A 13061-nucleotide genomic window follows, 5' to 3' on the forward strand; every position below is an offset into this window, starting at 1 on the left:
AACACATACCAACAGCCTCAGCCATGAAAGCTATCATACACACACACATACAAACACACAGACACAGACACACACAGACACACACACACATGCGCGCGTGCGCGCATGCAACCAAAATGAACTAGTCAATCCTATCAAGAGTTTTGGTGCACGATACAGATTAACTCAAGAGTGTACTAATTCTATCTCGTGGAGCTAAGCAGCCAATCCAGTTTGTCTTCTTTGGTCGGGCGCCCGTGTGGAGGGCACGTACAGATTCCGTGAGCTTCACGGCACTTTTCTGTTCATGTTCTAAAATAAGTAAACAAGCGTTTCGGAGACAACAGCTTTAATATAGCTACAAGGAGGACTATTGCACTGTAAGCATTTCCTATATGTCGACATTTATGTGTAAAATGTTATACGATGATCGCCAGGCAGTGGCAGGCACACAACTTTTTTGTTTTACACATACATGTCGACATACCGTATTTTCCGGAGTATAATGCGCACTTTACATGTGCTATTTTAGGCCCTAAATCGCAGGTGCACACTATGCTCCGAATATGAAATGCATGTACTTCAATGAAGATTGAAGTGCGCACCCCCAATGAAGATTGGGGGGTGCGCGTTATACAAAGGTGCGCACTATACTCCGAAAAATACGGTATAGGAAATGCTTATACAGTGAAATCTCGTTAAGAAGAACACTGATAAGACAAACTTTCGCTTTAGAAGAACTAGTATTCATAGCTCTATTGGATAGATTACAGTGTATTCACTGGGTATAAAATACGGATAAGACGAACTTCCGTTATTGCGAACAAATACCATCGGACCCTTAGTGTTCGTCCTAAAGAGGTTTGACTATGAATACAATTAGTCCTCCTGGTAGCTATATTAAAACTAATGTTTGATGCCAATGACAGCAGGATTGCGCACAGCAGGGAGTGGTGCCTGGCAGGTGGCTACACTACTGCTATCAACACATCACCGTGGCAGTCACGCCAGGTGAAATCCCAGCCAACGTACAGCACTGACGCCCTGCACCAGTTCCGATCACATCATCATCATTGTATGTGTAGTACATGAATACATCTCAGCAACCATCACCCATCTCAGCAGCCATCACCCATCTCAGCAGCCATCACCCATTTCAGCAGCCATTCGCACCACTTCCAGGGTGTCAAGGGCTGTGCTAGTCCGGCATGCCGAGTAGGCACTTTGGGTGAGGTTTCACGCAGCACCGCTGTACACTGGCCAGGGCATCTTTAGTAGCTATTAGCCAGACCAGCAGCATGCAACATACTGGCAGAACCGGTCCGGATGGTCAGTTCATCACCAGACCATCCTTTTGGTCACCAACACGTGGGTGTACTGCTGAGGAGGTTGCGTAAACCCGCTACCGTATTTCCACAAATAGTAGGCCGGTCTACTATTTTTTCAACCTTGTCCTAACCCGGCCTTATGATCGAGGACGGTCTTGTATTCGAGGAGGATCTTTTATTCTTTCAACCCAGTTTGACCCCGGTCTTCTATTTCTCGCCACACAGTTTTAGCCCCGTTCTTCCATTTTTTTCTACACAGTTTGAGCACGGTCTTCTATTTTTTCCAACAGTTTGAGCACGGTCTTCTATTTTTAACACAAGAACAAAGACTCATTTAGTAGGCCCGGTCTTCTAATCGGAGACGGTCTTTTATTTTTTCAATCGCCCCCTGCCCCGGCCTTGTATGCGAGGAAGGCGTTGTATACGAGGACGGCCTTTTATTTGCGGAAATACGGTATATCATACACAAACTGTATGAAAGGTGAGGGTATGGCCGGACCAATCTAAAACTGCCATTCTGCCGGTCCCGACTACCGTACTCGCGCGATTAGTGCCCCTGGGGCACTATTTTTTCAATGTCCTTCACAGATGGGGCAGTATTTAAGAGAGGGCACTATTTTTCATTGCTGGTACATTTGCGTCATCCAGCATAAAACGAAGAAAAACAGAGTGTAAAGTGTACTGTAAACGCTCACGACTCGACAGAAACGGGAACAAGACCTGCGATTTTGTTCCTGAAAACACCAGTGCAAAGCTATGGCCAAGAAAATTAGCAACCAAACTTGCACATGGGCTTGGTTACAAGACCGGGGGGGGGGGGGGGGGGACTATTCAAGAGAGGGCTATATTTTTCACTGGCTCTTGGAGAGGAGACTAGGGCACTATTCGAGATAGGGCCCTATTCAAGAGAGGGCTCTAATCGCGCGAGTACGGTACGCTACCGGGAATCAAGCCCTGTACAGTCAGACCTCGTTTATCCGGTCCTCTTTTATCCGGATCCCTCGCCATCCGGAAGGAAATAGCTGGTTACATATTTACAGCATACGTGATGCATCCAACATAAACGGTGTTCGGTTATCCGGTTCCCTCGCTTTTCAGGATATTTTTTTGTGGAAAACGGATGTACGCGGTTAAGCGAGGTCTGACTGTATTGATCTTTTTTTCCCTCTTTTCTACAAAATCTACATGTCTCCAGACAGGCAGACACTGAAGTGAATAATGGAGTGTGGTGGTGGTGGATGTACAGTACCGTATTTCCCCGAATATAAGTCGCATCTTTTTATACTAAACTGCAAGGGTAAAAAAGGGGGTGCAACTTACAATCGAGCATGACTTACTACTGAAGAAAATATATCAAAACAATATGGCTCAAACCTGAAAATGGGGGTGCGACTTACAATCGAGGAAGTACGGTACATAGTAAAACACTACACTCACCTTCTGTCCCCTTGGTCCGGGCACGGAGACCTGACTGGTACCGCCGGTGACTGTGCCCGAATAACCTGGTGGGCCCCGTGGACCGGCAACGCCACGCTCGCCCTTCGAGCCGCGGTTGCCTGCTGGTCCTGCGTAACCCTGGTCAAGGCAAGTACATACACATACACATACACGCACACGACCACACGCACAAACGCATAGGCTTCCTTCGTCAAGACATCACATCCGCTCTATCGAAATTGCTCGCAATCGTGCACAACCGTGGGCTGAGGCACATCTTGGAGCGCGCACACACAACCTGTATTTCATTCAGATTCAAATCATCAAGTATACATCACGGTACCCTGTTGCGTATTACGTTGGACTAACCCGGAGCCCTGTAGCTCCTCGTGGTCCTGCTGGTCCCGTGGATCCCGCCGCACCCTAAAGACACGTGCCAGAAAACAAGCAAAATCAAAGAGAGCAGGGAAGACTACTTGAAATGCGAGTTACGAGTGATGATACAGCAACTGAAGCGGCTAACAAGATGTCCGATAGTCTGCAAAATATGCATAACAAGACTCATATGTAGCAAGGTGGCATTTTAACATTTAACGAGAAAAAGCCAAAGTTTCCTTTGAATTTAAAAAGAAAATTCAAAGGATCAGTCGGGGAAGTGAACTGTGAAAAATTCATGAATATTTTTAAAACCCTTGTTGTTTGAGATTCACCTGTCAGGCTTCTACTATGGATGTAAAGCCTTTTCAACTCGCTCAAACCATGCAATGAATAAGTATGTTATGCATAGTCTAGCACAATGCAATATCAATAATGACAGTGCTGGTGTTCTGTACAAACCTTTATCCCATATCCGCGAAGACCTTGGGCTCCAGTCGCACCAGCCCGTCCTGGATATCCACGTGCTCCATTGGTACCAGCTGGACCGGTAGCGCCGGTCGAACCCTGACACAGACGCACACACGCACACGCGCGCGCGCGCACACACACACACAGACACACACACCATGTACACACACAGACACGGACACAGACACACACACACACACACATGCAGACACACGCAGACACACACACACACAGACATATGCATGCACGCGTGCACACACACACACACACGCACATACACACACATATATACACATACTCACATAATATATATGCACACAAACACACGCACATTAATGCCTGACGGGAGTGAACAAAGATAACAAAGCGATGTGATGACCCTGCATAGCGTGCAGGGAGCAAGCAGAGACCAGCAGGGGGTCGGCTTATCGCAATCAAAAGAAAAGGAAAGAGCAGCGTACCTGACAGGCTGGCTATACTATATATGCAGAGTGAACATGCAGAGTAAGCATGACTACAGACAACCTCACTAATAGCAATAACGACTGCGGATAAAACGACAATTCGCGAAAAACGACAGAATTTCCGTGCCCAGAGCAAAGTCCCGTCTAACTGTAATACATATGAGACTTCGGGTATAAGGATACTTCGCGAATAAGGACACTTTTTCGATTCCCCGCCGAGTGTCGCTATACGCAAAGTAGACTGTACTACATAAGTGCAGTATAGGCGGAACGTTCCGATAATGTATAAAGGACATTTTGCTCAAGCAGGGAAACGTCCGGGATAGCAAGAAACAGGAAACGGTCAGCTTCGGCCGCCGTGGCTTACCGGTGGTCCGCGCGGTCCGGCTGGACATGTTTGTGTGCAGGTGGCGCCACCACCACCACCACCATTGCCTGTGTTGGAAGGAGCTGGCTGTGGGGTGCGCACGGCGGGTGGCTTGGCGACCAAGTACACGGACGGACTGCCGCAGCGCACTGGCGATGTCTGTTCCATTGCGTGCACACACACACACACACACACACACACACACACACACACACACACACACACACACACACACACACACACACACACACATATATGCACACATGTATTCACACATGCACATATGCACACATGTATTCACACATGCACATATGCACACACACACACACACACACACACACACACACACACACACACACACACACACACACACACACACACACACACACACACACACACACACACACACACACACACACACACACACACACACACACACACACACACACACACACACACACACACACACACACACACACACACACACACACACACACACACACACACACACACACACACACACACACACACACACACACACACACACACACACACACACACACACACACACACACACACACACACACACACACACACACACACACACACACACACACACACACACACACACACACACACACACACACACACACACACACACACACACACACACACACACACACACACACACACACACACACACACACACACACACACACGGTGACACAGACACACAGTGACACACACACACACACACACACACACACACACACACACACACACACACACACACACACACACACACACACACACACACACACACACACACACACACACACACACACACACACACACACACACACACACACACACACACACACACACACACACACACACACACACACACACACACACACACACACACACACACACACACACACACACACACACACACACACACACACACACACACACACACACACACACACACACACACACACACACACACACACACACACACACACACACACACACACACACACACACACACACACACACACACACACACACACACACACACACACACACACACACACACACACACACACACACACACACACACACACACACACACACACACACACACACACACACACACACACACACACACACACACACACACACACACACACACACACACACACACACACACATGCACCGTGGCAGGCATGCACACAGTCACACACAGACACATACAATGCAGACACTGTCCATTTTTAGCAGGTCATACACGAATGCATGTGTGCACAAAGGTAGGTGGAGGCAGGGAAAGCGAGGGACAGAGCGAGAGCGTCAGCGATTGCGCGGGTGGCTGTTTCTCCCGTGTGCATGTGCGCATGTTTGTGTGTAAGATGGCACAGCAGTCATTGTGGCAGGCCGGACCTTGATTATTGCTAGCGGTAATATCACACTTTACCTCACAAAGACGGCGTTATCAGGAGTCAAACTAACCCGCATGCACATTTAACCACCTAGCAGATACACACTAGGCGGGGGGGGGGCAGGGTCAGCTGGATCGACATTCCCGCATCGTCACTTATTCATTAAATCTTGTACCAGTACTCATTGTGGAACTCAGGATCAACCCTTTCTAGTGCACTAAACTTCATGTTAATATTGCAAAAGAAGGATCTCCAGGCGGGATTCGACACCCTCCCCCCCCCCCCCATATTGGGAAAGGTGTCCTTCCAATTAGGCCACCGGAGATCACGCACTCTGCGACGTGGCCCCGACTTGCTACACTGGGTCCCCCTCCCAACAGGCTGTGTCCACACCCCGTACCTACTCGCACACGTGTGCATTGAGAGGGGGGGGGGGGGGGATGATGAGCTGTGGATTGGAGCTTCCCGCTCATTGCCAGGTGCCAGTGATCAGACCTCAGACCTGCGGTATAGCAGGAACACTTGACTTACAGTAGCGGTGGGGTTGTAGTGAATATCACCACTACGCATAGTCGGGTAGAAAACTGTGTATGTGTGTACAATTGTGCACCTGTGTGTAGAGAGGAAGAGAGAAAGAGAGAAAGAGAGAGAGAGAGAGAAAGAAAGAGAGAGAGAGAAAGAGAAAGAGAGAGCAAAAGAATGAGAGATGGCAAATAATGAGATAAAGACAGAGAGTGATAGAGACGTAAAGATAGAGAGCAATTCCATAAACGGCAAAAGGAAACACCCAGCAAGTGAAGCAGCCAGGCAGCACTACAGTGTACATCCAGGCAGACATGCAAGCGACACTGTGGGCACTGATATAGGATGTGTGCGGGATAGAACACCTACAGAGGTGAGGGTAAACAGGCGAGCAGTCAATGTCATGAGTATAAAGACCTCTGGTCGGCGGAGCTTAAAGGGGAAGTTAAGGCAAAAATTAAAATTTCACCAGTTGTAGTCTTCGGGGTGCTGAGTCGAATGGTCTTGGTCCGAGAAAGCTGAGACGCTCCCTTCCTACTTGAATCCCAATCGAACTCGCGCACTTACACCGAAACTGGGTGACTGCGCCCTACTAGATGGGGATTTGTATGCAAAATGTCACTAAAAGCGCCATTTCATTCGTATAAAAGCACGGATGACCGCGATTGGCCCATATGGTGTAGTCTTTTGGACGCTGAGTCGACTGGTTTTGGTCCGAAAAGGCTGCGATGCAGCGTTCCTCCTTTATTCCCAATCGAACATGGTTGAACAAGCGGTCACGTGCTCCTGGGTGCCCAAATCACCTGGTCACCACGCCAGCAGGCGACAACTTTCACACCAAGGTTCAACTCGAGTGACAGGACTGCACCCAAAAAAGGTCAAACAGGCTAGTAAGTTGTACCCTGCAGGCACGGTGACCAGGTGACTGGCGTACGCAGGAGCACGTGACCGCTTGTTCAACCATGTTCGATTGGGAATAAAGGAGGAACGCTGCATCGCAGCCTTTTCGGACCAAAACCAGTCGACTCAGCGTCCAAAAGACTACACCATATGGGCCAATCGCGGTCATCCGTGCTTTTATACGAATGAAATGGCGCTTTTAGTGACATTTTGCATACAAATCCCCATCTAGTAGGGCGCAGTCACCCAGTTTCGGTGGAAGTGCGCGAGTTCGATTGGGATTCAAGTAGGAAGGAAGCGTCTCAGCTTCCTCGGACCACGACCATTCGACTCAGCACCCCGAAGACTACAACTGGTGAAATTTTAATTTTTGCCTTAACTTCCCCTTTAATGGGCCCCACCACCACACTCCATCATTCACCCCAGTGTCTGGAGATATGTGGATTTTGTAGAAAAAAAATAACCACTGGGGGGGGGGGGGGGGGGCACTGCTAGGATGATGACATCATACTGTACTTGCATTTTTATGGCTCGTGACACTGCTCTGCGACGGGTCGTGATATGTGTGTGTGTGTCACTGTGTGTGTGTGTGTGTGTGTGTCACTGTGTGTGTGTGTGTGTGTGTGTGTGTGTGTGTGTGTGTGTGTGTGTGTGTGTCACTGTGTGTCTGTGTCACCGTGTGTGTGTGTGTGTGTGTGTGTGTGTGTGTGTGTGTGTGTGTGTGTGTGTGTGTGTGTGTGTGTGTGTGTGCATGGCAGGTGCTGCAGTACATGTACTTACGTAATTTGCAACACTCCTCTGTCAGTGGACGGTGATCTCCATTTGAAGCGCAGCTCACTCCACGGCGTCTCGGTGGACAGCTGCGTGACACCACTCTGAGTCGGGTCAGGGGTTGAGTGTTGAGACACGTGCACACACACACACACATGCCGGCACAGCGTAGACAGACAGATAGAATGACACACACACACACACACACACACACACACACACACACACACACACACACAAACACACAAACACACACACACACACACACCATTGGACGCCATGCCGGAGGCGATGATAGCGATGCTACAGCAGAAGCCATAGCAGCTTGTGCTGGGATTGCACCATTCAACAGCTTGCAAGGCTGAAGAATTGACTGCCACTATTCAGCCTGGTCTACGCCATAGATAGGGTTCTCCCTCTGTCAACTCAACCTGCGTCCTTATCAACTGGCCAGTGGACTTCTCGACTCAGTCGTTTCATCCCTACTAGGTATAATATCCGAACGCCTTGTAGCCTGCTGCCATTGCTGGTGAATACCGTACTGGCAATATATGTTGCCGCGTAACGCGTAACGCAGGGGGGTGCGGCGTAACGCACGACCAGGCTAGTGCGACAAATTTCCGTTGAGTTCGTAACGCGCGTCCGGCGGGGTGCGGCGATCTTTTCATTGCAGTTTGCACTGCACAAGAAAAAATGATGCGGCAATAGCAAAAAAGTGATGCGGCAATAGCAAAAAAAGGACTGCGGCAATATAGAAACCTGTGTAACGGCTCCTGTGCGACTTTGCATGTAACGCCCTGCGTGCGGCAATCATGTGCCAATGTAACGCTTCATGGCCTCACTGCGGCAACATAATATTATATTGCCAGTACGGTACATACTACAGTTGAAGACATTGAAATCCGTTGAGAAGGCAAGCGGCTACGGGGCGCTGGCCTTGCAACCGCGAGCACTGTGGGTCTATTTTCACAGTGTGCACGTGAACTACAGCGGCATATGCATGCTACGGCAATACGGCCGCCGACCTCGGTTATTCCAGCGAATTTCAATGCCCACAACAATATCACAGATATGACAAGCAAGGGAAGCAAAAACCCCAGAGTTGTCCAGCCAGACTACGTCAAGGCTGCACCAGCCATGGACCGCTGCCTTCGCTCGGGTGTGCAAATTCAGCATGATCGCACGGCAACCACGCAGAGAGAATCTCGCCGGGCTTGCTGACCCGTTTCACGCACGTTTCTGTCCATGTACAAGGAATAGGAGCAAAGGTGACAGAATGGTCTGCTGTATACATTGTACGGTTCTGCCGATTCTAATACAGTAAAAAGTTTGAACCTGCCCTAATCGGACACCCTTGGTGCGACGGAAACCGTCCTGATGCGACATGATTCCGCTTGATGCAGGGATGCACGTTCGATCCACAGCGTTTCGGTGCATGGAAAATTTCAATTTGTCCGGTCAGTATAGGATTCCACCTAGGACAGGGTCCAGCAAAACACAGGTTTTACGGTAATACTTTTCGAGCGGAGCATGGCGTTGTTTTCGAGCACTATCCGCCAAAAACTACAGCCACAACAGATCTGGCGGAACCTGTCCAGTTGGTCGGGCCATGGCCACCGGACCAACCTTTTGGCCACCAACGTGTGTTAACTGTGTGTACCCTCCATATCATACACAAAGTTTTTTATTTTTTGCCATGGCTGGCTATAATCGCCCTCACCTCCTCCTTGATTGGCCATGGCCATGAGTGTGTGCGTAATAATAATAATAAGTATGAGAGACTAGGGCATGGCCGGACCAATCAGAAACCGCTTCCGCCGGTCCTGCACAATAACTTACCGACGGTGGTGAGCATGAACTCTGCCGGGTGAACGATGGTAGATGACGTGGATCCCACTCGCCGACGGCATCCCGCGCTACCGTACTCCCCTTCCTCTGCACACGGCAGAAGAAACCCTTGAACACCGGGCCGCGTACAATGACTGGAGTTGGTGAGAGTTTGAACACCCGCATACACACCCACACCCAAACACACCCACACACACCCACATGCACATGTGCCACGTGCACCCACATACACGTGCCACACACACACACACATATACAAACAAACACACACACTCACACACGCACTCAGACACACACACACACACACACACACACACACACAAACACTGAAAAACACACACACACACACACACACACACACACACACACACACACAAACACTGAAAAACACACACATGAAGAACATGCCGAGTTTTAGCAGCTTTCCTTAGCTTTGCTGAACCCAGTACGTCTGGCTGAGTCGCCGGGATCCATTAGCCTTTAGCACTTTTAAACCGTATTCTTTTGGTGTTGAAACTTGAAGGGTCATGCTCGTCTCTGACCTGTCCAATACTGGCCACTACAGGCCCGGGGGATCCGGTGCCGTTGCCCTGGCCATGGCCGGATCATTCTTTTGGCCACCAACACGTGTGTTTACTGCTGAGGAGGTCATGTGTATACCCGCCGTATCGAACACAAACCGGATGAAAGTCATGTGTATACCCGCCATATCGAACACAAACTGTATGAAAGTCATGTGTATACCCTCCATATCATACACAAACTGTATGAAAGTCATGTGTATACCCTCCATATCATACACAAACTGTATGAAAGTCATGTGTATACCCTCCATATCATACACAAACTGTATGAAAGTCATGTGACTACCCTCCATATCATACACAAACTGTATGAAAGTCATGTGTATACCCTCCATATCATACACAAACTGTATGAAAGTCATGTGTATACCCCGCTCCATATCATACACAAACTGTATGAAAGTCATGTGTATACCCCGCTCCATATCATACACAAACTGTATGAAAGTCATGTGTATACCCTCCATATCATACACAAACTGTATGAAAGTCATGTGACTACCCTCCATATCATACACAAACTGTATGAAAGTCATGTGTATACCCCGCTCCATATCATACACAAACTGTATGAAAGTCATGTGTATACCCCGCTCCATATCATACACAAACTGTATGAAAGTCATGTGTATACCCTCCATATCATACACAAACTGTATGAAAGTCATGTGACTACCCTCCATATCATACACAAACTGTATGAAAGGCTAGGGTATGACCGGACCAATCAAAACCTGCTTCCTCCGGTCCTGCGCGACTAGTAGCATGCAGGACACCTCAGGTACGACGTAGACCTACTTCGAGTACTTTAAATGGTATACAAAACAGAAAGGTACCAGCCGTCCAATAGAGTGCTCGATGCCCAAGGCCAGAGCCATACATTTTACAGCAAGAAGAAAAACAAGGAAGAGGATGAAGATTTTGTGGTAACGTGAAGTTTCACGCACCAGGTGTTCATGGGGTAACAGCTGTCTGAGTGATGATCACCAGGCCAGGTGTTCATCGGACAGCAGTTTGTCTTACGACCACCTGGTGCGTGATCGTGAAACTCCGAGTCACAACGAAATCGTCATCCTCTTCTTCGTGTTAGAAGTACTAGTACATGACAAAGTACCATGATACTACTGTTTCTACTGAAGTAGTAACATTGTGATGCAGGGGCGTCGGACACGGTACGGTCACTATGGTATTGGGGTCACTACGGTAATGACCGTACCACTTCTTGCCCTAGGTACCCCGTGAATCAATAAAATACGCTCATCTGGGCTCTAAAATTCCAAAATTTTCGGCTCAGCCACCACTCCCTCACGACTCACGAGTAAACTGTACTTCAGATGGCTGCCTGTAGTACCACACTCAACTACAGTGCTGGCAACTGAAATCCGACCCCCTCAGTGGTGCGCTCACATCGCAAAGAATGTGAACCTGGTACCCACCGCTCAGGGTCAGGGGGTCGGATTTCAGTTGCCTGCACTGTACCTTTCGACGCCCGTGTGCAGCTGCATGACACTCTTGACAGCATGTAACTTGTTGTTACACTATGAGTATGAGTATGACTGTTAGCATGGTTAGCACTGCATGCAGTCGACTTACTGTCATACAGCGTATTGCGCTGATACCCCTGGCACATGTTGTGCGAGAAGGAGTATCCCGGATTGCCCGAGGTCGGGTTGGCACCGTGCGATGGCATCATCGTGTCGCACGCCCCGTACGGCGCTCCCACCGTCCTAGCGTGCACACGGCCACCGACAAGCAGCAGCAGCAGCGCCACGGCGGCCATCAAGTACTGCGTCGCGGGATGCGTTCCCGCCATGACTGCGACTGGCAGGAGAGATTAAGATGCGAAGAAGAACAGAGAGGAACGGAAGACGAGAAGACGTGCTAATGGAATTTGCAGCCACCAACACGTTTAGCGCTGTACTACGATCTCGAACACAGCTCCGGTGCACAAGGTGCAGTCAACCACGAAGACACAATCAACTTTTTTCCACTGCAGGATTCGACTGACAAGCTCAGCAAAGTTCGTGTTGCGATGAGCGGGGGATTGTGTTAGGCTGGAATGACTGGATGTGGGCCAACTCCGCACAACCTCTCAGTTGTGATGTCTGATTGTCGAGCAATGGCGACAGTCGAAGTAGCGGTATGCTGCAGTTGACACACGAGAGGCCGAGGGCACGATGACCTAGCTAAAGAGTAAAGGTTCAAAGCCACGCTCGCTGCAGGATTTCCAATCCGTCCGGCCGGCAACTTGAAGCAAATTTGGTCCCAGAAACCGTTAGCGGACGATACTAATATTAGTGGTCGTAGCGGTCGGATGGTCTTGTGCTCGCTACCTCTGGCCCGCTGCTGCTCCTCCCTAGCCTGTGAGTTGTAGTGTGAGATCGAGTGCAACAGCTAATTCATTGCCTATAACAATGGCATCCATAGAGCGAGAGGGTTCCATTCTGCATGGCCAGATAATAATTCCTCGTGTCAAAGTCAATGCTTTTTCCTGCCAGTGACACGGTCACGGCTCGTTAGCGCAACCGACAGGTCGAAACAGGTGACTGATAGTGATAGATAGAAACGCCAAC

The 13061-nt window shown here is 49.2% G+C and overlaps 1 protein-coding gene across 1 annotated transcript in view; it reads right to left on the reverse strand.

Moving 5' to 3' along the window:
• LOC135811847 (otolin-1-like) overlaps nt 1–12851 on the reverse strand; it is a 19203-nt gene extending 6352 nt beyond the window's left edge. Inside the window, exons 1-8 of the mRNA XM_065325086.1 lie at nt 12082–12851; nt 9896–10038; nt 8066–8160; nt 6395–6473; nt 4422–4580; nt 3582–3686; nt 3114–3167; nt 2745–2882 (exon numbers count right to left, since the gene is read on the reverse strand). Coding sequence (XP_065181158.1) covers nt 2745–2882; nt 3114–3167; nt 3582–3686; nt 4422–4580; nt 6395–6473; nt 8066–8160; nt 9896–10038; nt 12082–12301 — 993 coding nt within the window. The 5' untranslated portion in view covers nt 12302–12851. The remainder of the gene's footprint in view (nt 1–2744; nt 2883–3113; nt 3168–3581; nt 3687–4421; nt 4581–6394; nt 6474–8065; nt 8161–9895; nt 10039–12081) is intronic.
• Between the last annotated feature and the right edge of the window lie 210 nt (nt 12852–13061).

The sequence above is a fragment of the Sycon ciliatum genome, chromosome 3, assembly GCF_964019385.1.
Source record: "Sycon ciliatum chromosome 3, ocSycCili1.1, whole genome shotgun sequence".
Classification (NCBI taxonomy): Eukaryota; Metazoa; Porifera; class Calcarea; order Leucosolenida; family Sycettidae; genus Sycon; species Sycon ciliatum.